Here is a 23,249-nt window from a genome sequence, read left to right on the forward strand (position 1 = left end):
TTAAGAGGAAGATTTTAGAATCTCAGATCTTTGCACCATACAACTGATGCCAAGACAGGCTAAGGTTCTGGTGGACTTTGCTGTTTCCCGTAAGTGTTTTCCTTTTATAGCTCCCACAATCACAAGTTCAAACTATTTCTGCTGCCATATGTCAGGTCAGTCAGACACAAGATGGTAGCAGAACAGCCAAATCCATACAAAACACAGCAATTCACAATGTTACAGCCTGGTTCAACTGACTAATTGAGCCATAACACTATGAGAGCAAGAAGAGATCTTAGCAAAATCAAGCATAATTTCCCAATTTTCTCATTCAGGTATCTGAAAGAAAGTCCTTCTCTGTTAGTTCTACAATTGAGGCAACCAGACAGCTGAGCAGCGAAACAGTGCACAAAAATCCATTTTTCCAAGCAGCACAACTTGACACATCTGAGGTCAAGTGGCTGTGTATGGAAGCAAGGATCCTAAGACATTAGGCAACTCCTTGCTATTGCTGGACACACAAGCTGAGGCATGTAGGATTCCAGCACGAAGCGCACAGGCATTATTTCTCTCCTAGCCACAAGTCCGTGCCAGGTGCCAGAATAAATGGAGGCTGTGCAGTCAGCAACAAGTCACTGTCACCACTCCCTCTCCAAGACATCACAAGAAACTGGCGATCAGGACGGACAATGTGGGCAGCCAGATGATAGCACACATCCTGCAAAGAGAGGCAGAAACTTTAGCACCTACTTCATGCTAAAGTAATCCAGCATGTCAAGCTCCCTCCTTCACACCCAAACAGATAGTTTCTGAAAACTCCAGCCCCGACTTGGCCCCCTTCCCGTGAGTAATACTGGTCATGGCGTGCAAAGATATGTCCACATGTTTTACTGTGTATCATTTTGCTCATGCCAAGTTTGCAAAGTCACCCACCTTTTAGCGCCCTAACCCCAACTCTGGCTGCCCTAGACTCACAACCTCTGCAATTTGCAAGGGTCACTGGAACTTCAGTTTCTGGATTCCTCATTGCTTTATCTAACCTCCGCCTTCTCAGAGTTCAGCGTAACACAACTTTGTTCCCACTGGAGCTTCTAAAAAATACCATGACCCAGCACAATGCTACAGAGGCAATCCCAGAGATGCACATGCACCGCTCGCTCTCTTCTATAGCTAGTGCTCATGGCTTGAAAGGCAGAGTCAAGGCTAGATGCCAGTTTCATAATACATAACATCTCCTTAGTTACGTGGTGGAACACAACACAGCCAGCCATTGCTATACTGGCTGAAGATGGGCTAAACTGGGAGCCCAGTGGGATGCTGGGGTGGAGGTACCACATTCTGTCCAGTACCATTGCTCCGACACCAAACACAAAGCCCAGGAAACAGTGTTTTCACCATTTTAAAGGCAACAATGCTATTGGACAGAGAATCATGTTGCAGAATCTTCTCAAGTTTTAAAGTTATGATTTAAATCCTTAGGCTATTAAAAAAAACCCCAACCTCATCCAAGGAAAACCAGCGATAAATTGAATGCTTTTTGTCAGAGCTAGCAACAGCTCAAAGAATCACAGAAATTGGATATTGCCCCTGAAGGCAACAAGCTGCTAATTTACTCATTACTCCGTATTTGTTAGCACGTACTTGCAGGTACATTGTTTCCACCCTGCAATCGGAAAGTATTTTATACAACTTAAAACTCTTCTCCTGCCTTCATCTAACCCTCTTAACGCTATAGTGAAGCATCAGCAGTACAAATACCTGCAGCTCAGAAAGTCAGGTAATACACGGCGAGATGGAAAAGTAATGGCACCAGCTGCATTATTAGTTTACATAAGAGTCCTTAAAATACTTTCTGGCATTACCAGCTGCTTCAGCCCATATTCCAGCCTACTGCAGAGAAGCCTCACGGTGGTCTGTAAGCCCCCAGCCCAGAGTCCTGCCTCTTCCCAGAAGCTCACAGGTCCTGGGTTCAGTCAGGCATCCTGAAAGGCTGCAGGTGGAGAACCGTCCTCCCCCGGCTGCAGCAGACCTCAGCGAGACACCTGAAGACCTGGAAAGGCCCCTTGCCTAGGGACAGCACTAACCAGTTTGATTCCCTCTGTACCAAAAGAACACTGAGCTGAGAAGGCAGCGTTTTTAAAATATTTTATTTATTATACAAACTATTTACAAAATCAGCTACTACAACCGCAGGCTTCCAAATTTTGGCTGTTCTCTGCCAGCAATTCACCAGAGGGAACTAGCATACGACCTGTATCATCCACAGCTCCTGGTTTCTAAAAACACGCAACATGGCCTGCAGGCACAGGCTGAAGCCAGGCCCTCTGCACCTCAAAGCAGCTTCAGGAGATACGAAACCTGTCTGAGATGATACCAGGATCCTAAAGATTTCTACAGAAGGGCCTCTATTAAGTGGGAATAGAGTGGGTAAAAAGAAAAGTAACGAGCCTCTGCCAGAAGTAACGTACAGTACAGGTGACCAAAGCACATCCCCACTGCCAGTGTTAAGGGCAGCATAAAAAGTGACTGTCCTGGGAAAGGGTATAAAGCTAGAGACAAGTTTAGAAACATTATGATGGATCTCAGGAACACGGGACCAGCTAGGGGCCCGTGGAAACAATGGGAATGGGTTTAGTTGACTAAGCACCCATCACAGTTCTGACTGCACTTGTGTTAAGAACTCCTTGGCATCTGCACAGCTGCTAGGAAGCATGGGGTGCTGGCTGCAATGTGATGAGAAGCATTTAGGAACTCCTTCCAGCAGAGGAAGACTGCTCAACATCCAGCTACTTTATCCTCAGAATAAAAAAGTCCAGCTCAAGAGAAGAAGGGAGAAGATTCCTGAGGAAGATGTCACTGGCAGAGTTTACCCATAGCTGCAAGTCTGGAAACGCCCTCACCAGGTGAGACTGCAAGACAAGGCTGCAACATGGGAACAGCATGAAGCTATGCCTCTCAACAAACAGGAGTTAAGCCAAGCACCACCACCTTCTCTCAGTCCCTGGAGAAAGCAGTGAAGTGGTGGCAGGGAGAACACAGGAGCTGTACCTCTACCGAACATGGAAGCCACCTGTAGCGTAAATAAAATAGTACCGTACTCTCCACCCAAAGGAGGTCAGGACCTTGCAGAATGGAGCCCGCACTAGAAAAAGGGAGAACAGCCACTACTGAAGTGATCCATCAGAGCGCGACAGTGGCAACTCTCACGCTGGCAGCCTCCCAGCACCTTGGTGCCAGTGAGGGAATGAATTCACAAGGCAAAGAAATCCCCCTGAGTAGTCTCAATGTTCAGCTGGCTGCTTTTTGGCACCAAAATGGCTTATTCTTTAATGTACAGAAGTAACACACTCAGCCCAAGAATGGCTAAGATGCTGCCTTAAAAACATTTCCTAGATGTAGAATGTTTCCTCCGAATTCTCCATCAATTCAACTAAGCTATACTGGAAAAGCACACACAGTTATCTTAAAATATCCATACTGCGCAGAAGTCTGCCCAGTTCAGCCTGAGGATAGCAGAAGGGGACTGAAGAGGATGATGTGACTTTTCATCTAATAGCGTTCTAAAATTAGCTCAGGAAGGCCAGTCTGAGACTCCATTCTGGAAGAAATCCAGCAATTCCATAATCCAGGGAAAGCTTACGTTGCAGGTAATAGCAACACAGATTTCTCATACTTTGACTCCTGCATGCCTTTGACTCCTGACCTGAAACGTCTAAAAAACAGTTGAGAACTTTAAATATCTTGAATTTTGCTTCACTGAAGAACTCATCAAGATTCTCAGATTTCCCTTCCCTTTATTTCCCTGGGAAGGGCTGAATGGACTGCCAGCAACAACACAACCCAGTCATAAGCTCACTTCTCACGCTGGTCTGCCCACTCCTCTCCCCACAAGCCAGACAACAGTGAGCGCAGGCTGTTGAGTGATCACTTGAGTGAAGTTCTAGTTAACATTTTGTGCTGGAAAGCCTGCAGTACTGAACAGAACAGGAGGAAAGGAGAGCTGAAGAAGGAGGTGGAAAGACTGGGAAGACAGAAAGCCAGCTGCTCTCCAGGCACCAGCACCCCTCTGGAAACTCTGCCTGAAATGCAGGAGAGAGAGAGAGAAGCCTCAGGCTGCTGCATGATAGAGGTAGAAGCCAAGACCCTGTGGGATGCTGGGGTGGAGGCACCATGTTCTACCCGGTACCATCACCCCAACAACAAACACAAGCCCAGTGCACACTGTAGCTGCTTACTGACCTGTCCCTTACTACAGAACGTACATACCCTGAAGGTGAACGTGGGATAGGCATTGGTGCTCAGCATTGAGGGATCACACCCATGCCCATACTCTCTCTCCTGAGGAAGGGAAAAGAAGGCAAGGGCATGGGACAGCTTCCTGTGCAACATCAACTATCAGAAACATTCAGTGGAGGAGAAACTCCTCTTCCAGTTCATTTGCAGAGGCTCATTACCAGCCGCTGCTGGAGAAGGACGCTTCTGCTGCTGGACCCTGGTGGAGGTAGTACAGGATCACTGTCAGGGCCAGCACTTGTGCTCCAGTGAGATTGTTCTCCCCCTTGGGTTATTCCCTCCAGTGGACACTGCCCATTTTTCTCTGTGGCACAGGCAACAGCAGCATCCAGAGCAAGATGGAGAAGAACCACCAGAAACCCTTCTGGGTCAGGTGCTGGAAGGATGGACAACCCTATACTCCTCACGAGTCATAGAGTTAGATGAGCTAATCGGAGACATCACTGGGGGAGTTGAGCCAAGACATGGGAAGTTACTAAGGCTTCCCGTGAGCCAGGTTTCCAACAAAGCTCCATGCTGGTCTTCCCTCTTCCTGCCAGAGAGCTACAATAAAGGCAGCTCAGCAGACATCCTGCACCTCACTGTAACTTCTGCTTATAAACTTCATCTTGTCACAGAAGGATGGTGTACAGGGTGCACAGAAATCAAATGCAGTATCTTCTTGATGAATGCACCACAGTCCTTTCACTGTTTCATGTTGACCCAGAGGGAGAATGAGGGAAAGGAAAAAGATGAGCTCTTGATGACATATCTGGGACACAGAAAGGCCACGTGACATCTTCTAGATAACAAATTCCTTTACATGGAGTCTTTGCTCTGCTTCCATTGCCCATGTGAAGGGAAGGAGAACAAGCAGAGGACTGAACCTGGGTCTCGCCACGAAGAGCCAGGAGGCTAGATGGTCTCCTGGAAAGGGGAAATCACAGCATGCCAAAGCCCTCACAACCCTCGCTGATAGCTAGCTGCAGCATCTTGTGCACTTCTTCATAGGAGTCATAAGTAGGGAGGCACAGCTGGTTAAAACTGTAAAACAAAACAAAAATTCCATTCAGACCAGATCTGAGAGGTGACCATCTCCATCAGCTGCTTTTAGACGAGTTGACAAGAGCATCACACACATTACATGTTACACATTGCTTGCCCACCACAACTAGCTAGTCATTCCCAAAAGCACGATGCAGAATGTTCCACTGTCCCAGGATACTTGCCAAGTGTGGGCTGTTGGCAAAGTACTGTGAGTTGGAGCCGCAATGATCTGGAAAGATGGGCAGAGTGCAGCAAAACCTCCTGGGGGCAGCTGGGAGGAACCAGTTGTGAACTGCAAGAGCCTGGCCAGCTCTTCCTGTGTGAAACTGGAAACCACGGTCCAAAACCACCTCATGACCTGTTAGGAAACAGGAAAGGTAAAACCAGGTCAGCCAAGCAAATCAAATAAGCATATAAACGATTTATAGGAAGATCAGTCAATTGCCCTTGCAAGCAAGTACTCTACTAATAGTCACAATTTTTTGTTTTTACCAGGATGACACATAGAGACAAGTATTAGATAGTTTGTTCTTATCAGTTAAGAAATGTCCCACGCTACTACCTCCCACCATTCCTTTCTCTTAAAGCAGAAAGGCTTCTGCTCTTCCCACAGAGATTTTATTTTTAGAAATACCTGCATAGGCAATGAGGCAGGTCTACAATGCAGAAGCTCATTTTGCTTCATGCACTACGCTAATCTCTTACTTTATCACATCCTCTGGTACTTTTGTAGGAAGGTGGAACCATCCATGTTTACAGCCAGAAGCTTGTATTCCCAGTCTCTTTTCATCTTGGGTGTTTTGGCAGCTTCCATTATTTTTCTAAATGAAGCTGCTACCATTACCATACCCCTCCCACCGGGAAAGGCAGGGAGGGATGGAAACAATTACAGGGTACAAAATTAGGCTACTACATCAGTAGCCTTTACCACAGCACTGAATTGCAAACACTCCATGTGGGCTGCAATCACGATCTTCAAGCATCCCTTAGAGATCAGTGTACCACCGTTAACATCTTCAGTAGCAAGAATTGCCATCAATTCCTCCCGATTCCCTGCTGAACTGTATTTTGTTGGATGTTCTTACAAAGACCTCTGCCGCTGATTTTTACCTCCTGGTAACTGACTAAGCATCGTCTCCACTCAGCCAGGCTGAAAGATCTCTCTAGGGGGAAACATTATTTCATAATGCAGGGAGTCCTACTCCTGACCCCTGAATCTTCCAGTTCATCTTTCTGGAAGCTTAATTTCCAACGAGGCAATCTGCCACTGCTGTAGTTGGGATAATGGGTTTCAGCAAGCAGGAGGGAGAAATCCTTTCATTTACCTTCTCACGGAAGTGCCAAGATCCTCCTACAACTACAGCATGTGCCTTGAAGTCACAGACACTGATATCTCCAGTACCACACATCAGCAACTGAAAAGCAAGAGACTGGAATCAGAAAGTCAGGAGCCCAGGAAACAAGGTAACAGCTACTGTGCAAATTACAAACATTTAAAATGCTTAGAGAAGAAACATTTTGACTTTATTCCAGATCCAGGAAGTGCTCTATTTGTCAGAGAGGAGAGGAACTTTGTCAGAGAGGAGGGGAAGTAAGAGTAGAGATCTTTAGGGAGGCAGCAATTACCTCAAGCTCATTCTCATCAAATATAGCCAGGAGGTTCTCAGGAACTAGTTCGTTAAGACCTGGAAGAGAAGAGCAGAGCAGCAAGTGCTATCCCCTGGGACATAAAGGCAGAAAGGAAAGGGTAGCAGACAGCATGTTACCTTTCAGGAAGTGATCCACCTCCTCTCTAACCTGATTGGCCAGCCTGTACTGCGCAAGCAGATTTAGATATAAGATTTTGTTTTCATTGGTCACTGGTACTTGTGCCCCTCCTGTCACCAGTTCAACTACCTGAAAACAGGAGAACACTTGACATGAGCAGCCTTCCCCAGACCTCAACTCCCAGCCAAAATAACCACAGGCAAGGAGCTACTGCCCAGAGTAAGCTCAGTTTTCTGGGGCACTGAGCCGAGTTCTCAGCCTCCACTGCTATAGGCAGAAGGGGTTAAACTGTCCCACCTTCAGGAACTGCCTCCCTCACCTTCTCCAGCTGTCCTGTTTTGCTATACTTCTCCTCAGCAAAGACCAGATCCATCTCACTCACATCATTGTTCAGTATGAAACAAACTTTGGATTTATAGAATTCTGGATCATCTGTTTCAAAATACTGTGTGAAAGAAAAAGAAGGCAGGGACATGGAGGGAATGAAAAAAAAAATATATACACTGTTAAAAATATATACACTGTTAACCAGGACTCTGGATCTGCTTCTACTACACTAATGTTCGACCTCTCCCCAGACCAATACAGGCTTCAGACGAGGCTGGGAAGGTTTACCTTATAATGCATGCGTAGTCCTATGATCTGAGCCAGGAAGGATCGGGTGAAGCGAGCTCGAACCAGTTGTTTGTAAGCACCTCCCAGAGATGATTCATAAAGACACTTTCCTACTAGGCGGCCTGCAAATTCATACACTTTGAGTCGTAAATATGTGGGACGCCCTGGATTTGGATGCACCTGTGAAAAGGAGGCAAAATGAAATATCCAAATATCAGACAAGGCTAGCACAAATAGCAAGTATGGAACCAGTTCAAGTCACTACATCTCTCAGGCTGCCCCAAGGAGCTTTAGTGTACTATCCTCAAAGCCAAGCAAGAGAAATAAAATACCTGAGCCAGAAAAGGATTCTGAAACATTCAAACCCAACATAACCTCTGGACACTCTGACATCAACTCCTCTTGCCCAGTCCACCCTTCCCTGTTCATCTATCCAGTTCTTTGACACTTTAATGTGTTAAGATCATCAAGCAAAGCTTTGAGAAAGGCACTGGAAGTGGCTGTGCAGGCAAGCTAAAGAATGGGTAAGGCTGCACATCGCTTAATAGCAGCAGCATTATTTAACCATCAGCACATCAATGCACACATTTCTGTGCATTCAGCATGGGAACTGCAGACTCACCAAGGCCTGGTTGTTATCACTAAAGCGGGTAAAGAGTTGATTGGTGGTATCAAATAACGCCTTACAGATGAGCTCAAACCACTCTCTTCGTGGACCTCCCCAGTCCAGAGCTACAAGATAAAAAAAAAGCTTGGTCATTCATGGGTCATTAATTTAAGAGTTTCATGCATGCTGCTTAGTATTACCTGACACGAGAGCCCATGACAGTGAGCAGCTCCATAGCAAAAAAGCAGTAGACAGGGACTCCAGCACTCTAGGTTCTTCCCCCAAACCTAATCCTAATACTTTTTATTTGGTCCCCATGTAAAGTAGGGATAGAATTGCAGCAGCAGGATAATTGACTAACATCTGTGAGAAAGTGAAAGGGCTGGAAAGCCACGAAGGATAGACATACTACAAGAAACCAGAACTTCAGACTAAAACTAATTCATCAGCATCCCTTTCATTTCCTTCCCACATATATTCACAGGATAACTCACCTTCTTCATCCTGAAAAATTACTTCAAAGTTTTTGCTCCAGTCAGAAACAGAAAAATTCCGTGTTGCTTTAAAAGACTGGAAAAAAAAAAAAAAGAAAAAAAGAAAATAGCAGCAGCCGTTACTGCTTGGCACCTCATAACCAATATGCAATCCTGCACATGTGGATGGGCAATTTAAGCAACACAAAAACCCAAGAAACAGTCTAGTACTCTAAAGTATAACAGTGAGAATTAGGAACTCCTAAGGTCTGATTCTTATTTGTCTAAGGTCACATAAGCCAATTCCTCATTTCCTATTATGAGACACATTATTCACACAAATACAGCTCATCTTAAAACCAGTGTGAGGTCTTAGCACAGCACAGATATAGCCCTCTCAGGGCTGCAGTACCATAGTTTAAGGTATGAAAGTGCCTGTGGGAAGAAGCAACTTCTGTAAAGCACTCTCAGCCCACGAGTTAGATTTAAAAAAGGAATGTTTCAGAGAGCATTAGAAAATAGCTTGAAGGTTTCACTGAGTTCATACTTTAAGCAAGTCACGATGCAAAAAAGTAACAAAATATTTGAAGTGTCTAGAACTTCCTGCATCCCAATTCTGGATTCCAGTTGAAGAAAATTTAACAAGCTATACAGCAGTCCTCAGTCATACAGGTAACTTTGTCTTAGCTTGTCTTCAAATAGGTTAGAGCATCACACTAGTCACGCCTCTGCACTAAACACACTGGTCACATTCATTGTGCCTGTCAACCTTGGACACTAAAGCTTACATCCATTATTACGGCACTAAATTTATTTTGTCTTACTAGGCTGTAACACCAATGCTCATGACCGTGCAGGAACTTCCAAAATAGTGGGGAAAAAACAGTCATGGAAATACTGTTTAGAAGTGAAGTCATTTTGTAGCAAGCTATTAAGAGAAACAATCTTGCAAACACTTCAAGCTTATACATGCAGAAAATATTCCAAAACACCAGGTTACTGAGTATAAATCAATGGAAATCTCAGCCACTCCTGCTTTCCCTTCTATGTTCTTTTCCATCTTTGCAACACTACTGTTGTGAGATGCGGGAACAGTAAGTCAGTGTACACCGTATTTAGAATGTCAGTTAACTGTATTATATGAATGACTCTTAAGTTCGATTTTAGAAACACATCAGCTCAGGTCAGCATCAGTGAAGCCTTAACTCAAGGACTCTACAGAATATTTTATCATCACACTGAACCACTACTAGAAGCCTGTTGATGCAGAGTTTCACGCATGCAGCTTAGCAACACCTGATTTGACAGCTTATCTCACTGAATGGCTCTGTACCAGAAAAACTGTAAATAAAGACTCAGAAGCTCTAGGTTCTGCACCCAAATCTGGTCCAGTTAGACATCTCCCTCTAGGCCTCATTCCCAATGTAAAGCGGGGACAGAACAGCACCAGCAGAATTCCTGCTTTTACAGGCTTTGCATGCATTTACCCTAGATATCTCGCAGGGCTTGATTTCCTCTGTGATGAGCTCCTTAGAACCTTACCAAAGCTGAAGTTTCCTGATTACTCAAGAAATTGATCTGATCTTACTGGCTGTAGAGAAGTAATGCAGGACCCCACACAATAAAAAACCTGAACACAGAGGAGCTACCTTGAAAATTTTTATGTGGGTTCCCCCCCACTCCCATCTCAAGCCATCTACTGGCATCTGTCTTGAAGCAGAAGGTCTAATGATTTTCAGCACGGTTGCCCTAGCACATGCCAGTTGGGATTTCTTTAGGCACCAAGCAGAAGGAAAAGCATGAAGAAAGCACCGGGTTTAAGTGAAGTGACCTATACACTCACCGACTCCAGCAGACAGTGACGGCTGACCTTCAGCGTGACCTTCGAATGAGGTCTTTTCATATGCACCTGACGTAGCTCTCGCTGAAAGAAGTTCACTTTGTCCTGGAAGGTCTCCGAGCCTCCTGAGAATAGCGGCAATTTGGGTCAGGCCTGAGATGTCAACACCGCAAAAATCTTGAAGGCATTCCTAAGACTAACTGCACAGATCAGCTTTACAGCCCAAGGATGAGTTTATTACAGCACGGTTTGGAGACAGAACTCCAAAGGCACTTTGCAGTTAGTCTTGCTCACATTCAGACACTCACAGGCGTTCTTTCAAAGAGCCTGACAGAAAACACGATATGAATAGGAACAGCTGGCATGATGAAATACATTCACTGGAAGCACCAAGAGGAATAGAACATGATATTCCAGGAATCAGAGTTTTCATCAGAGGTCATTGAGTGCTGGAAATCCTCATTCCCCAGGGAAAGTACCAGACTGAAGCGCTAATTTCCTGACTACTGTACCCACCTCACCACCCCTTTACCTATGTTTTTATGCAGAGAGCGAATGAAAGTGGCTGCCAAGATGTTCCTCTCCTTGCAGCTGAGCTCCACAGGGGGTTGGATCCCATCATCCACCACCAGTGTCAGTAATTTGTGCACAGGGTCAGGACCAAGGTATGAAAACTAGCAGCAAAAAGATGCAAGAAAGAGTAAACCCATCATGCACAAGACACAGTATGCTCAGCACAGAGCAACACCACCTGCAATCTAAGACTTTCTCTGCTCACCCATGCAGATGCAGCTAACAGGAACACTATTTCAAGCATTCAGACTCCAGTTAGGAGACTGCTTCAAACTTCACACCCTAGCCTAGGGGCTTCAGTGGACACAATCACAGCATTTTTATAGCAAGGTTATGAGGAAAAAAAAACCCAACCAAAAAAAGCAAAAAGAATCAAGACTTTTGCCTAGCACTGGGACAAAAGCCAGGAAGAAGTGATACAATAGGCTCCTATTCATAAACATTAGCAGAATTTAGGCACCGAGAGGGGTTGTGTTGATTTTTTTATGCAACAAAATGTTGCTCTGTGGGTGGAAGCCCTACTCTCCAAAAGGAAAAACGCTGTCGTTCACAAGGACCACAAGCTAACGACACAGAGGTGCAGTGACAGCTACATGGAAAGAGGCTCACCTTTGTGCCAGGACATACTCTAAAGGTGAAAAGGCGCCATGGAATGATCTTCAGATAAAATTCTTTCACTGAGAATTGCTGAGTAACAACAAGGAAAAGAAAATGTTAAAGGTCACACATCTGTTAAGGGCTGTCCCTTAAACATGAGGCATAGCACAGATCCACAAGGCCAGACCTCCCTCCACGCCCAGGGACAGGTTTCTGCAACATTTGGTGACATCTTCTGGCATGATACATAAAAACCTTTTATGTTATACAGAACTGTAAATTACCTGTCAGTAAGACTTTACTGCCTGCATTTATGATGCATGTGGGATCCCAGCACAACACAGATTTTACAGCAGTAAGCTGCTGCTTTCAGTAGAACATCACCAGTCTAACAGGAAGGTAATGTTAAGTACACTTGAGAGGCTGAATTCAGGACAAGATTGTAACGTACTGACAAAAAGGTTTTGGAAAAAGTCACACTAACAAAACTATTGCTGTTACTAGTCCCTAATTTTCAGAACCATTTCAAACAACTTTTTAAAAGCACTTGCAATTGCTAAATCCAGGAGATGTAGAGAAATTTCTTCTCAATGTATTTCTGCCAGGACAAATAACTACCAATTTTGGAACTGTGGCCTTCTGGAGAGCAAGCTAAAATGAAATTTTAGCATCTTTAGACAAAACAAAAACCCATTTCCTGCACAAGCCTGTTCTAGCTGTGATGACTGGAAAAAATGACGAGCAGCATTTCTCCAGAAACAAAGCTAATATGAAAAGCAATCCCTTAAAGCAATAACAGCATACTAAGTTATCTGCTGTAGCGGACAGATGCTCTAGGTACATATACAGATATCCAGGGATACAATTATGCAAGCAGGCAGCAGATTTCTAAATCTCTAGCAACACCCTCCATCCTGTAACTGTTTCACAGTCCTCTCTCTCTCAGAACAGCAACTCCTACATTAGTCTTTGATTTTGATATTTACCACTGCATTTTTCAGAATGAATTCAGATTGATAAATTAACAAAATGAATTTAAATTTATTAGAAGATTTAGTGGAATTTTCCTTCTAGTTTCCCTAAATGCTCATAGGCAATAATAAGGGGAAACAGTCCATTAACATATTCTTACTATAAGAGTTTCTCAGTTTCTCTTGACTTGCTTGAATTCTGTTTCTTTTACTTATACATTTATCCTTTGTCCTCTGATTACTTTTTTTTCTTTTCCCTGAAACAGTCAAGAAACAGAACAAAGACATAAAGTCTGAGAATCTCTAAGTTCCAGTCTACAGGTACCAGAAATTAAGAAAGTGAATTGCAGGTCTGACCTGACCAGAACAAAGGAAAGGTAAACGGAATATCTACTGAACAATCAGGAAGAAAACTCCTAGTGCACTTTAGATCAGGCTTAGAAAGATGCATGGAGTCCTAAAACTTCAAGGAGGATTTTAACATTATTCTCAGTCATGAGCTCTGTGTTTGCTCTCTAGCCTGAGGCAAACCTTTTTTAACCAAATCTGAGACGCCTAAATCTGGAGCTAAGATACAGGGCACAAGGAAGCTCTTCAGCTGCAGTGTACTTTAAACGTGCACTCAAGAGTGGTAACTTTGTGATATCTACCTTAGGTGACACATAGCAGTACACTTTTTTAGGTTTCTTCACTTTCTCAGGAGTTTGGCTGTCAGAGGGAGAATCTTCATCTTCATCCTCAGTTGCAGTAGAAGGACGGCGCTGGGAGGAGCTCAGATGCACTGGTGGAAGTTGCCACTGAGTGTTGGTATAACTAGGAGCATCATAAAGGTAGGCTTCAAAGTAAATACTGACACCTGAGGTGGACACATTGCGTTCTACAATGTTCTTTTCATTCTCTGTGGGAAACAGATATAAAAGAGTTGTGTAAATCTTAATGGAGACCAGAATCAAAAAGTAAAGTGTCCACAGACCACCACCAGATTAGTTACTATGATTTTAAAGAAAAAGCTACACATCCAAAGGAAAACCTCGTCAAATAAACTCTGATAAAGAGAACCCAGGAGTGAGATGAAAAGATTTCCAAACAGCAGTTTGTGTCCTGGCTTCAGACAGTGACTGGTTGAATAAAAAAAGGAAAAAGGCATACAGAACCTCTCTCTCAGAGCACCAGCCTGAAGGGATAGCCACTTGACAGCCACATTGCGAACTGGCTCACTCCTGAAGAAACCAGGAATTGTGAAATAGTGAAAAAGCACATAAGTTACACCATATAGCTTAACATACAACACCTGACTGGCTCACTTCCAGCATGGCTCAGATGCCAAGTATTAGCAAGCAATAAAAATTGCCTCATTTCAGAGGTAAACCACCTGAGATAGGGGAAAAAACACATGTGATTTTATCCGCTGATGGAACAAGTGTATCAGCCTTCAGAGATGTCCCTTGCCAGCAGCAAATTCATTTACCTTAGCATTTTTAAATGAACAGGCATTCCTTGAGCAATAAAGCATGGCTAGCCTGTAGGGAAGCCACATTTGCTCTGCTACATAAATGTGCAAAGCACCTTGTAAGAGGACACCTGGACAAAGAATACTGAGTAGCTCTTGACTCACCACTTAGAACAATGATATCAAAATCACCATTGCTTATGGGCTGGTTCTGGTAGGAGATGCAGGCATGGAAACATCCCCTACGGTGCAAGGTGAGTCGGAAGAACACTTCACAAGTCTGCCTATCGGACACCACAGACTTCTCAAACACAACGTCAGAGCTCTCTTCTTCTTGAGGACCCAGCTAAACAGAAAACAAATTAATAATAGGGGGCTCTCTAGCTCACCTGAAGTCAAGCGGCAAGGGATAAGGTTGCGCTCACCTCATGGATGGAGAGGCTGTAATTGTGCTCATCTATCAGGGACACAGAATTGCTGGTGGGATTGTCATACTCATCTCTGGGAGCTATCTGCAGAGTGTGCTGCTGCCCACAGGTCAGCACCAGAGTGGAGAAATGGCAGACAATTTTGGTTTTGGAGGGAACCACCATCCCTGAAGCAGACAACAGTTTAGAGTCAAACAAATTGCAAGGTGAAGCTACAAAGAACAAAGGAAAAGCAACTAGGGGCACAATACCCTTGAAAATGGATCAAATCTAAACACATTCCATGCCCCTAAATTCAAAAGACAAAGTATCTGAGCACTGAAATACATGGTGTGGTGCACAGGGCTTGCCTTGGATCAGAAACTTAATACTGATAAAGCAAACCCGGTTAGTAGCCCTCTAAGGAATACTTTTTTCCATCATCCCAACCTTCAGCTCAAGAACTTGATCCCACTGCACGTATAAAACACAAGTCGGCTGACATCCAAGGAAACCTGCAAATTCAGCTTACCAAACAAACTTTAGCCTGGAGGGCATCTGAGTTAAACCTGAGCTGCTTCTTTCTGAAGGGGTATCTCACCAAACTTTGTGTCTATTCACAATGCAATGATATTAGAGCTACTTTCAATGAACATGCACAAAAAATATAAAAGATGCTGATTGGGGTCAATAAACAAAAGTAGAAGGGAACAAATTCAAAATGGATAAAAAGGAAGTGTTTTTAAAGAAGTGTATAACCAAAGGTATCAACTGCTTCAGAAGCTTAAAGAAATAAAGTAAGGTATTCAAAAGAGGAAGAGTCAAATCATGACAGCATTTCTAATTCAGATACAAATGAACTCAACACTCACAAAAGGCATTCTCTGACTACTAGATGGATCACGAAGAACTTGCTACAGAACAGAGAACGTGACAGAAGTGATTAGGGTATTTAAGCAGCACTAATGACTTGTTCTGTAAGACAATTTCTATTTCACCACGTACTGGCAGCCACAAGCACGTTTTAATCATGGGTCTACTGCTGGGATCTACACAAGGCAAGAGGAAAATGGTGTAGGGCAACTCTTTCCCTGTAACTTACCTATTTTAGCTGGAAACACATTTACCTAACTGCCTCCAATACCTCGAAATCTACTTTGAATCATCAGAGGGCCACTTAGACCTTACCTGGCTGGAACACCTTGTAGTAAGGGCTGTAGGCCACATTCAAGCCACCAAGTTTTACAGTGATCTCGTATCTCCCAGCCCTGCGCACAGTGAAGGCCACTTTCACCACATTAGAGTTAGGCTCCTGAAGAACTTCCTGGGTTACAGGAATATCAATTGCTAGCTCCACATGGCAGATGTGAACTCGCAGCCCCACAGTTCGGTGAGCAGGGAAGGGCTGCCCATTTTTATAGAATAACTGCATGGGAAATAGAGAAGTCCAGGTAAGCAAAAATGTGCAGCGCACAGAGTAAAAGAAAGCAAATTGCCTTGGGGCAACAAGGGCAAGAATCCCAGCTCGGTAAAGGAAAAAAAACTAACAGCCAGCTCTGTCACACAGGCTGTGTTTTCCAAAGCGAACAGGGCACAAGTGGGCATTTAACAGCCTCATGCTCTTTTGTGCTGGGGTTCAAATGAGTGCCCTGAAATGAACATCTCTAGGCACTTCTTCTCTGCACTGTTAGTGCAATATGAGAGCAGAAACCAAGAGGAGCCACTACGGAAAAGTAAAAAGGAAAGCTACATGCTTTCAGAGAAACAAGCAGGTCTTGCCCATTTGTACAGCTAAGCTGTGGAAAAGCTGTCACCAATTTGTTACAGAAAACACCACGGAGAAGATGCCGACATAAGAAGCTGACCCAGTGTGTACTGATAAGAAGCATCAGCATGAAAATGCGTTAGATAAAAATCACAGGCAGCTCAATCACAATCTGCCAGACAATTTCAGAAGGTATCACACCTCAACAAGTACTTCTTTCCAAGGGAAGAATTACACCTTGAAACCCCGTGTGCATGGCTCTTCAAGAGCCAGCAGCTTCTGGGCCAGATCCTGCCTGCCACCTGCAATCAGCCTGCAGTCAGCAAACATTCCCTGTTTCTAAACAAGGGAGGGTGGGTGGCCTGAAGTAGTATGTATCCTGACTGTCAGTGAGAGAAATCAGTGCACCTAACAGCTACTGTTGATGAATAAAGGGCTAAGCAAACGGGAGACAAGCATGAAGCAGAAGGACTCACTTCTGGAGCTGCCATGAGTGAGAGTCAGTAAGGTGAAGGGACTATATTTAAACAGCAGGAACAGAACAAGACCCTTTCCCTTTAGCTCTTTTACACTGCCTGCTTTGGACTTAGAACTCCTCACTCATCCTCAAGCAGAAGGGTTTTCTTTATCTTCCCAAGAGGGATAGGTATGGCAACTTAGATGAACCTTTCTTCTTATTTTGATACCCTTCTGGATAGGGAAGGTGAGGCAGAAAGGTGGGCACATGAGCCCAACAAAACCTGTTCAAACTTCTTCCATGTAATGCCGAACTCCCAGCGTTCAGGCCCCTCTCCCATCTTACTTGTATACTTGTCCCATTCCCCTAGACTTGGCGTTTTGGGATTGGAGGGAAACAAGACTCCTTGGCAGGCTTTTCCAGGTCAGGCATAATAACAATAAATTTTGGAGGAATGGGGAGCGGCCATAAAGCACTAAAGCTCTTGGGTTGGTAAAATGCCCATTCCCACGCTCCTGACTTCAGCTGCACAACCAAAAGAAAGATAGCACCAAGTCTATTAAAGACAGGCTCAGCCACTCACTTCCCAGTAAAGGAAGCATTAGACAGGACAAGCTTGGTCTCCTCCGGCTCTTCAGAGGATTCTAATCAGAGGGAGATAATACTTTAAGGAGGGCAAACCTCAGATATGTGCTTACAGAGTTCTGCAACACAGTTACGGGGGCAGAAGACAAACAGATAGCTTTCCTACTCCTTGCTTGGAGCTTGGGCCCAACGAAACACATCTGTAAATCCCACCCCTCAGACCTCTGCTTCTGCCCCCAAAGCTGTATGGAAACAGAAATATTCCCTTACATGCACTCGGAAGGCCATGCTATGGCCCACCTCATAGGGGTCCTTCCAATCCCAGGAGATTTTGCAGGACCGGGGATCCAGGTAGTTGCCTCGCACGTAGTCATAAATAGTTCGCTCCCCTCGGCGTTCCCGGTCCTCATGCTGAAGGAAGCTGACTATACGTGCGGCAAATTCAAAGAGGAACTTAATGGTGAAGAAAGCTACCACAGATACCGTGATCCCACCTGCAGCAAGGAGAGAACAGAGGGAGGTTGCAGCAGCATGGCTGAGTCAGGCACCAAAATCCCCTCCGCATAAGCCCAAGATGCCTTTTATTAATGACATTCTACTCTACTGCAAATTAGGTGTTTAAGGCAGAAGCTATTGTGTGAACATTTATCATTTGTGTTATGCTACAAGTAAGGTTAGAGAGTAGCAAGTCCCTTGAAACCCTGCAAATGACTGCAAACAGAGGAAATAGGTAAAGGTGGTACAGAGCCTCAGGTATGGCTAGCAGACATCCCAACAGAAGCATGGAATTTCCTTTGAGTTGCAAATCAGAACTACAGAGGTTCCTTTAAGGGAAACAGTCATATAAGCACACAACCCCTGCACATCACATTAAGGCTGAATTAAGAAGCACCATGGAGGCAACAACCCTGCACTAGTTCTCAAAAGAAAAAGTAAGGGGATGGCTTGGGAATGAGGTCAATGGAAGGATTTTAGGAACAAGAAGAATGATGGAGAGGCAAGTCTGCCAGGTGGAGGGCACAGTGTGGGGTGACAGTAACTTCATGTTTGTTAGGTAGACTCTGCACTATCATGAAAGCAGAGGCTTTCAAGAAACCCTTCTAAAGCCTATGGAGAGGTCAACAAATACAATGGCAGCCTTTCCTTCACTTACCAATAATGTAAAACATCAGGTCCCTTCGGTGAGACACACAGCCGAGGATCACAGCTGCATCTAGAACACAAAATAGGCCAAGTCCAGTCCAATGACTCTTCCTCACACACATTGGCCTAAATTTAATCTAGGATTCCTCAGGCAAGTACCTATTGATCATCTGTCTTCCTCTCCAAAGACATCCCTAAAGCATTATTGCGTAAGACTGTGAAATAGACAAATAGCACAGCATGCTACAAGGAATGGGTCTCCCTCCATCACAGATTCAGAGATCTATAGGGACAACATACTACCCTCAGAAAACAGTGAAAGCAGGCTCTGGGTACAGCAAGAAGGAACTGCTTTTTGCAGGATCACCAACTTCAACAGCAGCAGCTAAAAGCCATTCATCTAAACACACCCACTTGCTTCTACAAGTTGCAACGTTGACTTCCAGTCTGCACATCACAGAGCCACCACCGAAATGGAAAGAACTTGGCCCTCAACCAGCAACCTTAGAAGAAAAAGCTATAGAATAAAAGGGTTGTGGACATCCCCATTTGTTCAGAACAAATAAAATCCTTCTAGGGTGGAGCAGAATCCAGTTTTTGCCCTGTAACTCTACGACAGAAAGTACGAATGCAACTGCACAACAGTCCACTTGTATTTTCCTACTCACTTCCACAAAGTGGAACTCACTCAAAGTGCTGAAACTCTTGCTGATCAACACATAAACTAAAACCTTGGGGTTTTACGCTACTAAGATTACCGCAGTTTTTAGAGACACCAACCTAGAATCAAGTTTTCACTGAGGGGACTGCTAAACAAACATGGAGTGAAAAGACCGCACCCAGAACAACAACATGCTGTTTGGTTGATAAGACACAGCTGACAGATGGAACAAGAGCAGCAGCAAGGAACATGTGTGGCAATTAGACAAACAATTTCACATACATTAATGCATACAATGTAGCTCGCCATGTCACCATTCAGTTAGTGAGAAGGTACATTGTGCATTCAAGCTGCTTTTTCTTTTTTCTTTTTTTTTAACCAAACACAAAAGGGGAGTTATTCATCAGTCATCTCAACAGCAGCAGCAATGGACATCAGCACGCAGAAAGCTTAAATGAGGTATTTCCCCCCCAACAATAGCCATGACTTTCCAGCCCAGCAAATCCCCTTTGCTGGCCTCCACAGATATTCCATCGCTCCAACCAAAGAGGATCCACATACCTTTACACAAGTGCCCATGTTCTAAAAGCCAAAAGGAGGGTATCCATTCTTCAGCATCCTTCCTCTTTGTGCCCAACACTGGGGCAAATGTCAGCAAGAAGAGGCCATAGAGAAGATGATGAAATTCCTGGAACTTGCATCACAGAATCACTGCTGAAAGGTGAGGACCCGAGCACAGCAATTCCTTCCTCTTTGTGAAAAAGGATTGTCCTGCAGTGCTGCTCCCTGTAGCTTGTTTGCTAGGTTCCCTGGAAATGGAAAAGGAGAGAGAAAAGTTAGATCTCTCCATTGTTGTGAAGAAGTCTAGCAAGTAGAAACATGTGAGGGCTGCAAGATGCAAGAGTATCACCAGACATCGTATCCATAGGAGAGGTGCTATACAGGTATCGCTGTCGATGAGGTCCTAGGCTTCACCGTATCCTCAAACCCTGCCCTGTCACAATCTCATTTCATTATATGACCCCCCGAAACCAGCAGATTCAAGATGGAACAAAGTATGTCCTCCTCCATAGGTTTCATCAGGCTCATGGGTTTCATGGAACAGCTAAGAACCTGTGCTGTTCATGAGGAGTGCTAAGGATCGGTACCACTTCAAGACTTCAGATCCCACAAAATGCCATGTACTATTCTCAGACTGATTTTTCCCAGATTTAGAGGGCTATTTACAGTAAAGCTTAAAAAAAGAGAAGTCTTTGAAAATTCTTGGACCCCAAATCAAACCAGGTAATTTTTTTTTTGCTGTTGTTTTAGGTATTCAGGAAACCAGTATCCTCATAAGGCACTTTGCTATCCACTAAATTACAGTTTACTGCCAGGAGTGAGATAAAAGAATAAAAATCTAATAGTAGCATACAAAACCCAGGACACATGCCAGAAGAAAAGCCATAGAGCCTACACAGTTGGTATGCAGAACACAGATTATATAAAGGAGTGAGAATGAAATGAGCAGACCCAGGCTCATCACAGCAGCTGTCTGTAAAGACAGTCACCTCTTCTGGGGATGTGATGTGCTCCTCCTGCCTGCCATACCACCACCTCAGCTGCCACTTCCTCCCTTCTCCCCCCTCATCTACCTTCCTCTTCAGATGTCTCTTATGTCCCTCCATCCCAATAATCATACAGATCTGGCTGCCTTCGTACACTTCCACTAAGCTTTCTAACACAGATGAAAACCGACAGCTAAGCCTGTGCGGAGCTCTTTGATTGCACTGCAGAAGCAGCCAGACTCTCACAGTCTTTTCATCCCCCACATCTCAAGGAAAATCCCACCCACCCAACTATTTTCTTCTTTCCTCTGCTTGAGCAAACAGTGTTGCAGTCCCCAGGGCATAAATTCTCATTCTCCTCCTAGACAAAGTTTCAGGTTTCTAAACTCTTATCTCTGAGTATTAAGGATCACAGAGCCAGCAATTTCCTTGCTATTTTAGCTCTTTCACAATACATACCCAAGATGTGCTACAAATGCCTGGTTGAAATTCTACTCCAGCTTGGCCTGGCTGCGGAAGGTGTGTGGCTCCTTCCCACACAGCTGAGGAATTTCACAGAAACTTATCAATATTTGGGAATCTATGAGATCTCCCTCCAGCACCTTACAGAACCAGTCTCTTCATGTCACCAAAAAAACGTGACACAAAACCGGCCCTGTGGGTTCAACTACCCAAGCTATTTCTGCCTCTAGTTGGCAACTCTTTCCCTTCTGTAAAGCATACCACAAGTTACATAGCCTCTCTCTCTCTCAAGCAATAAAAAGAGAAAGACCCATAATTTCAGTTACAAGCATTTTAAAGTCAATTGAAGCCTGAGTCTTGATCAGGGTTGCAGAATTTCAGAGCTCGCTGGACACAGGGAATTAGAACTGAATCCCTCAACCAGCACAGCAACTTCTCATTTTATTATCTCTGCATGAAGTGGTAAACAAGACATCAAATCAGGCAGCCACCAGAGATGAAGTGCCTGTCATACAATCAACCTCCTTCTAACATACACGCTGCCAGCAGCTTTAAGGATGCTCTTGCAGCTGGGATACATCGGGGTAAAGAACCTCGTGGCAAGTAGCTGGTATCCAAGAGATGTTGCCACTCATGTATCAGAATGCAGATCTAAATTAAAATAATATCCGCGTTAAGAATTGTCAGCTTACACTCTGGGAAAATAGTTCTGAAAATCAGCAATATCAGGTGCCAACATAGCCAAGCTGGAAAAAAAAATGCTGAATTGTCCGACAAGCCTTAGTGATCTTGATCCAAGGACAGAGCAAGCAATGGTCTCCTGCCACCTGCAGGGAACATGGGGATTTGGAAAGCTTCACCTTGACTCAAGGAGAAGTACTGGCATAATCAGGATAGACAGCATGGAATCATAAAGTAAACTATATTAGTGCCATTGCTTCTCTCAAGTCAGCAAGGAAAAGAAATCCAGTAATGGGCAATATGTCTTGTTTCTACTACAGCTCTGCAAAGCCAGAGGAACACAATGCAAAGCTCCAGAAGGAAGCACAAGTGTAGCTGCACATACAAAAATAACTATATAACGCATTCACACATGGCTACAGCTACAAAGGCAGTCATGAGCACGCTGTACAGAACTGATTTACTGAGCTCATTGGAAATCTATTGTGCCTACTGGGTTTTTTGGTGCTTTGATAAATTTAGCTTCCTTTCTTCTCTCCCTTGACAAGCTCCAAAATTAAGAAGAAAGATGGCTTTAAAACCTTTCTGCAGGTTGATACTACCTCATACAATCAAGATGAGAGAACATTTCATCTCCGTGCAGAATGTCCTCTCGATCCATGTGCACAGATGTCCACCACCAACAGCACATGCATCTTATGCCACGCACAACACAATTCTCTTCTGAATGAAAAGGCACAGTATTTTCTCACACGAAGTAAAGCTTGCACAAACCAATGGACAGGAATGCCCATGGAACCCAACTTTAAAATACAACTACAGAAGTCTGAAGAGTCAGCGCAAAAGGCACTGAGCAGGCTCCAGTATCAGCTGTCAAGGACAAAAGCCACATCAACAGCCAATGTCCACACAGAACAGTCACTCACTCATCAGGGCTGGAATTTGTCATATGCATTTACACACAAGCCGAATAAAATAGTGGCAAGAGGAAAAAAAATATAGGAGACTTGCCAACTGCCTAAGTCTAGTGAGTTTTCATCGCAACTGAACCACCACCAGCGCTGTCAGCTCCTCCCATCCTCCTCAAACACAGCCAGCCAGCCAGATGGCAGCTTTCAGGCCAGTCTCATCTTGACACCAGATCTGCTCTCCAAACCACAACATTCAGCCACTTGCCACCCTACATGCCCACGAGGAAAGCATATCACTCCCCTCATCCTTGATTATTTCCTTCACCCACACCTTTTACATAACTTAGGCAGCATCAGGGGAGCTCCACCAACTACATTTCATCAACCACCAATTAAGCCTGGTACAATCCCCTGGGTGGACAGCTCAGCCATAGTT

General features: G+C 44.4%; 1 protein-coding gene across 4 annotated transcripts in view; it reads right to left on the reverse strand.

Annotated features, from left to right (window-relative positions):
- AREL1 (apoptosis resistant E3 ubiquitin protein ligase 1) overlaps positions 1-23,249 on the reverse strand; it is a 24,365-nt gene continuing 1,116 nt past the window's right edge. The window contains exons 2-21 of one of the 4 annotated variants that reach the window (XR_005105196.1): positions 19,774-20,021; positions 18,562-18,621; positions 17,679-17,902; positions 15,790-16,027; positions 14,620-14,789; positions 14,360-14,540; positions 13,395-13,642; positions 11,786-11,863; positions 11,136-11,277; positions 10,607-10,728; positions 8,785-8,860; positions 8,306-8,415; positions 7,684-7,863; positions 7,388-7,513; positions 7,068-7,197; positions 6,928-6,986; positions 6,627-6,716; positions 5,484-5,659; positions 4,249-5,298; positions 1-700 (exon numbers count right to left, since the gene is read on the reverse strand). Coding sequence is in view for 3 of the 4 variants with exons in the window: in XM_037393521.1 (XP_037249418.1) it covers positions 5,196-5,298; positions 5,484-5,659; positions 6,627-6,716; positions 6,928-6,986; positions 7,068-7,197; positions 7,388-7,513; positions 7,684-7,863; positions 8,306-8,415; positions 8,785-8,860; positions 10,607-10,728; positions 11,136-11,277; positions 11,786-11,863; positions 13,395-13,642; positions 14,360-14,540; positions 14,620-14,789; positions 15,790-16,027; positions 17,679-17,902; positions 18,562-18,577 (2,469 nt within the window). In the remaining variant the exon portion in view is untranslated. Of the gene's footprint in view, positions 701-2,109; positions 5,299-5,483; positions 5,660-6,626; positions 6,717-6,927; positions 6,987-7,067; positions 7,198-7,387; positions 7,514-7,683; positions 7,864-8,305; positions 8,416-8,784; positions 8,861-10,606; positions 10,729-11,135; positions 11,278-11,785; positions 11,864-13,394; positions 13,643-14,359; positions 14,541-14,619; positions 14,790-15,789; positions 16,028-17,678; positions 17,903-18,561; positions 18,622-19,773; positions 20,022-23,249 lie in introns of those variants that run through there. The other 3 variants (XM_037393522.1, XM_037393521.1, XM_037393524.1) reach the window with 3 other exon arrangements.

Source organism: Falco rusticolus, chromosome 7, assembly GCF_015220075.1.
Source record: "Falco rusticolus isolate bFalRus1 chromosome 7, bFalRus1.pri, whole genome shotgun sequence".
Lineage (NCBI taxonomy): Eukaryota > Metazoa > Chordata > Aves > Falconiformes > Falconidae > Falco > Falco rusticolus.